This window comes from Bidens hawaiensis, unplaced genomic scaffold, assembly GCF_021521415.1.
Source record: "Bidens hawaiensis isolate Kalapana, Puna unplaced genomic scaffold, B.hawaiensis_p1.1 tig00017777_1, whole genome shotgun sequence".
Classification (NCBI taxonomy): Eukaryota; Viridiplantae; Streptophyta; class Magnoliopsida; order Asterales; family Asteraceae; genus Bidens; species Bidens hawaiensis.
Window position 1 is genome coordinate 424,855 of NW_027492684.1, and position 6,006 is coordinate 430,860.

The window sequence follows — 6,006 nt, forward strand, 5'->3', positions numbered from 1 at the left end:
GACCCGAACCCGACCCGGGTATTGACAATACCCGATTTTCCAATACCCGGTCATTCTGCTCAGGTTAATTAATGGAAAATTTGTTAATTATGAAGGTCTGAATGGGTTGCCATCGTTCATGAGTCATGACCTTTGTTTGCAGTGGCGAATCTTTGAACAAAAACACATTAGAGAAAGGGGATGGAGGGCATGGCCCCAAATATTTGGACGAAAAAGGGTAAATATACACTAAATATATTTCAGACAAAAACCCACAAATTTATATTCCCGAGAAAAAAAAAAGAGGATGGAGGTAGGGGGCGGGGCCAGCCATTTACATGGCCCCTTAGTTTTGTCTCCAAAACCTAGTCATTGCCAATTGTTTCTCCAAAACCTAGTCCGGCTCCACACCACTGCCACACTGCTATTGTTGACACCACACGTACCAAACCCATATTGACCCATGCTAAACCAAATTCAACTTGTCATCTGAACCCACCAAACCCGTCCAGTTACATTTAACAAAACTTATTGCAACATTTGATCAACTTGATTATTATAGCAGATACCATTTTACAAAGTTTTCGATTATTTATTTTTAATCGATTTCACTTTGTAAAATCTAGTCAGATATTATTTTCTCGATAGTCGATCAAAGTTTTGAATCGACATTTATGGATCCTAGTAACCCCTTTACCTAAACAAGTAAAACACATTGAACATACTTATAAGTTGAAGTTGTAAACAGGGTAAACAAAGCTTTCAAGAAAATGTGTATTAACATCAACACATTTCACCTAAGCTGTGAAAATGTGTATCAACATTAACACCATGATATAAATAAAACTACTGCTAATAAAACAAAACAACTGTTACATTTCTGCTTTCTGCAATGGCAACAGCAGATCTTCCAAAACTGTGAGTTAATTCACAATAACAAACCTCTCATTCATAACTCATCATATTAATAACTTAGCATTGTTTTTAAGTGTCTTTCGTGCGCGCCAATGAACAGCAGCAGCGGTTTCAGATGTACCCATCTGCACAAACCACAAATTAAACCATGAAAACTTTATATTCACCATTTTCATTTCCTACGTGTTTATTATACTGAAAAACTATACATACCTTTGACTCCATAGAGTGATAATCTTGCCACAAACTCGCATCTTGATCATATGTTGAAAGTGCACCTTCGTATAACCTACGGACCTCTACAAGATTAACCTTTTTACCACCAGCAGATAATGCAAGATTCAACTCCATTTCGATGCAGTTTCTGTATAACACAAGCCCGGGCCGAGGTAAAGCCAAAAACCTGCACTTTCAATATGCTTGATGATCACCAACTTCATAATAATATATATAACATTAAAACTGGATAGTTAATGACAAGTATATTACTAACCGCTTGTACATGTCTCTTGCACTCTGAATTCCATCTTTTTGTAAAACAAAGTTTACAATTGCAGATGAGAGAGAGAATCCATCGTCACTACCACCGTCTCTAATTAACGAACTTACGGAAATATCCACTAACTTATCAAAATAATGCTTGTGACTCGAGAAATATTTCAAACCCTGCATAACAATGCAATAACTTGTAATAAAATAACATGATTAGTACATAACTAACAAAATTAATTTCCACATACCATAAGCCACAAGCTCTCAGCGTCTGAAACAGAAACTTTCTTCAAAGGATTTTGCAAAAGATCGAACAGATATGACAGATCAGCTTTGCTTGGTGTTTGAACTCGTTTAATCTCGATAGAAAGACGTAACACCCATAAATTAACAGCTTTTGAGAGTTCTCCGTTGCAAAGTTTCTCTGCTAAACTTCTAGCATCGTCTAATTTACCAAGTTGTAACAAAAACGAAACGTGTTGACACGCAAGATCTTCAGAAATGCACCCAGTAGTTTGTGCCTTGTCAAAGATCGTCAAAACATGTGTAACGGGATCTATGTAATTGTCAGATGAATCAGAAAGCCTAGAACTTTTACTGTCAATTGTGTCCATCAAGAACTGGATATATAGACCAAACATTGTAGATGATGGTATAACCTTCAAAGCCTCATCATACACCTAAACACATTTAAAACAAACAACACACACCTTGAAGCTACAGAAATGAATATTACATATGTAAACAAACCGAACGAACACGAACCAAACATGTTTATGTGTGTACGTTTAACTCCAACCTAACAAATGATCAAATACGAGCAATTACACGAACAGAGGTTCTTGTTCGCATTCGTTCGTTTAATAGTATTAAAAAACAACTCACAAACGTAAACAAACACAAACGAACGAACATAACTGAACATAGACGAATGAACTTAACTGACTAGCAAACATTAATTATAAGTAAGCATGAAAACCAATATGTTGGACAAAAAAAATTTAATAACCTAAACTAAATTTTAACTGCTGGTACATTAAATGCATAATATTAGATTAAACTATAAAAAACAACAAATTTTTTTATAAACATAAACGTACTAACAGAAACCTTAAATGAACGAGACCCGTGTTCATGTCTGTTTGTTTTAACTAAATAAACAAAATAGTTTGTTTATTTTCGTTCATTTATTAAACAAACAAACAAACAGAGACGAACGTCCGGCCTAACAGTTCACTAAACGTTCAGTTCGTTTACAGGCCAAATTAATATCACAAAATGCATGTAGAGGATACAAAACAAGATTCAAATACCTGAACTGCCTTGAATAACTGGTCATTGGTAATTTCTTTTGTTACATCTTGCGTACTCTTACGCCCTGCTGCTTCATATTTTGCAAGCCAATCCCAATATGCAGATTCTTTCAAAAACTCATTGTTCATGTCAGAAAGGATCTCTTTTTGCATATCATCAGAATTTGCCAAATTTGTTGCCTCTAATATCTCTAAAATCTGTGTTCGCAAACTAAAACTAAAAGGAAGCGCTTCGACCGCACATTTGTAAACAGTCTGAAGAATGTTCAAACCTTGTTCCCGAAACACATCAATTTTCTGCTTCAATTCCTCGTTTTGAACCTCTAACCCTTTGTAGCCTTCATTTTCCCCATCAATAGGCATAAACAAGTCTTTGTTTTCATCTCGCCATTGTTTATCTTCAGAACGATCAAGTACCAATGGGCCCACATCTTCACCCAGAGCCGCCCTGCGTGCACTTAACTTGTTCAGATATGTGAGCTCCATTCGAAGATACTCAACCCATAAAGCTTCAGAATTAGGGCAAGATCTTAATCCGCTTTGCATAAGTGCACGCGCAGCAGCAGCGTTTAAGTTGTGATCAAACTCCCATGAAGCTGCATATATCCAAACTCCTGGTACTTTTGGATGAAATCTGATCACTTGAGCCAAAACCTGGCAGATGCACAAACATTAAAAGAGTAAAAAAATTAGAGATGAAATTGTAAAACAAAAAAAATAAACTTCAAACCACATTAACTTAGAGGTATAAACGACCCGAGCGAAGCTCAGCTCATTAAGAGCTCTATATCTATGTCTAAAGCTAAAGCTCAGCTCATGTATTGTTTATTGACTACTATTTAGTTATACATTTTATAGTTAATTTTGCATCTATCTATAAATATATTTTTATTAATTTTATTATTAGCATAAATTAACATATAATAATTATGATTATTATTATATAAATATATACTTAATTATAAAAAAAATTATATAAACAAAAGGCTCGTTTAGACACACAAGCTCGCTCGAGCTCTATATGCAAAGCTCGGAGCCTCGGACTCAAGCTCATTTATTAAACAAAGTTCAATAAAAGCCAAAGCTCAACTTGAGTTCGTATAAGCTCGGCTCAAATCGAGCTTTTAGCAAGCCAATCTCAAGAAGCTCATGATCAGCTAAATTCATTTCCATCCCTACATACAACTAACATCAGGCAAATCCTAACTCACAACAAAACTTTAGAGTTCAAATATTATACTCTGATTTTATTCACTAATCCTTCACTCATAACTTCCTTCTAATTAAACAAAACCTAACAATAATAATAATAATAATAATAATAATAATAATAATAATGACGAAACTGCAATACCTTCTTCATATGTCCATTTCTCCTTAGCCTACAAAACTCCAAGTACTGAAACCACAACTCCACATCTCCTTTAAACCTATTACTCGCCAACCGATATATCTCCACTATCCTCGACACTCCAGCAAAATCAGAATACGACTGCTTCATCTTATTATTATTATTCTCCTTACTACTCTTATTATTATTACTCTTTAACTCACGCATAACCGCTTTCTTCCTAAGCACACGAAGTGCGTCAACGGACTTCTCGTAATCAATGTACGCCAAGTAATCCTGCTTCAGAGGACTCGGACGCTTCAGCCGGTACTCGAACTTGCGCCGTTGTTTTACGATCTCGCTGATTTCGCGGCGAGTGAATAGGCCACGGCGCTCGAGGTCGTCGAGCTCGTTGACCATGCGCTCGAGCTTGTATTGGACTACGTCAGCCATGGTTTAGGTGGTGGTGGTTGACGGTGGTTAGGGTTTAACGACGGCGGCGTAAGACGTGATAATAATATTGTGTTATTGTGTAGTTGTTTGCCTCCGGTTCCACATTACTTATTGTGTTTTGCCTAATTAGCCCCTGGACTTTTTGTTTATTTCAATGGCTTGCTTATGTTTCATAGAAATTAGGGGTTTTTTTCTTCGGGTTTTGGTTCTTTGGGTATCTAAGTTTTAATTTTAGACCTGAAATTCAAATCGGGTTTCAGGTATCTAAAAAAACAAAAACAAAATTAAAAAAGTTAAGAAAAGTTACAAGGTGAAAACAAAAGCAACATATTCTTCTTTGCTTGTTACGTAAATAAACAAATAATAAATAAGCATAACCGATAAAGCAATATATATTTCGATTACAGTTGTCAGTAGCCATAATAAAGAAGATATATAAAGTTATAAACAATAAATAGTCAATCAACTATAATATGTGGAATAGGAACAAGTGGAATGTGTAGACTGTGGAGTGTTCCATATTATGACGTACATATCTAATAATAATATCATATTTTTAAACAAATAGATTATTCTAGTTGACCCGAAACCTAGAAATCAAACCCATTAATCGACCCAAATTACTTCGGTTCGGGTTCGGGTTTGGGTTGGCCATTTCTCGGGTTCAGGTTTTTTGGGTCGGGATAGTTTGGGTTCATGTTCAGGTTTTTTTGGGTCGGGTTTCGAGTAAAAGTGGCTGCTCTGATAGCAATAATTGATTGTTTAGAAAGTAAGGGATGAAAATATTTTCAAACACAAGAGTTGCTCTTGATTACAAAAATGGTGTGTGATGTCAAGGACTCAAGGCATACTCATTTCTATAGGTGAAAAATAGAAGTAAACAGGTCGAGTGTCAACTGGGATTCGAAGTACAAATTTAATTTTGTCAGTTTTCCTTTATAAGCGATGAGTTTGTTGTTAGTTGTCGGTTGTAGTTTGTTGGAATTTCTCGTTTGTATTTTTGGGCTCTTAGAGCATTCCCAGCAAGTCCTCCGTATTATTGAAAGTGAGTTTTCTATATTGTATAGAGTTGTTGTAAGTGGAGGAGAAAGACAAAACTTATTATTCATGAGTAAAATTTGGAGAAACATTGTTCACTCTCTATAATTTTTTTAACATTTGTTGAAAGTGTTTATGAGTGAAGGTGTGAGAATATATAATGATGATAAACTAGGATATAGCCCGTGTTACACACTGGTGGAAAAACATGTCAACAAACCATATAAATATAGACAGCATATTCAATCAACACAAATATGTTCCGAGCAAGATGACCTTTCGGTAGGGCTGGAATATCGTGTATACCCGTACACGATAAGACACGAACACGAAATGGGTATACATATACACGACACGAAAACTTATCGTGTACGTGTAACCCAAACACGAACACGAACATGTTAATACCTAGTATACACGATAATACACGATAGTACACGATAATAGCTGTTTAGAAACGCATATTTGACAACCTTTTAGCGAAAC

At 35.5% G+C, this 6,006-nt stretch overlaps 1 protein-coding gene across 1 annotated transcript; it reads right to left on the reverse strand.

Moving 5' to 3' along the window:
• Positions 1-602: 602 nt before the first annotated feature.
• Positions 603-4,566, reverse strand: LOC143554653 (uncharacterized). Its single transcript, XM_077044362.1, has 6 exons — positions 4,054-4,566; positions 2,700-3,353; positions 1,635-2,066; positions 1,388-1,560; positions 1,108-1,297; positions 603-1,019 (listed from the first exon to the last, which is right to left on the reverse strand). Exons 1-6 carry the CDS (start codon positions 4,480-4,482, stop codon positions 939-941), a joined length of 1,959 nt encoding a protein of 652 aa, XP_076900477.1. The 5' UTR covers positions 4,483-4,566; the 3' UTR covers positions 603-938.
• Between the last annotated feature and the right edge of the window lie 1,440 nt (positions 4,567-6,006).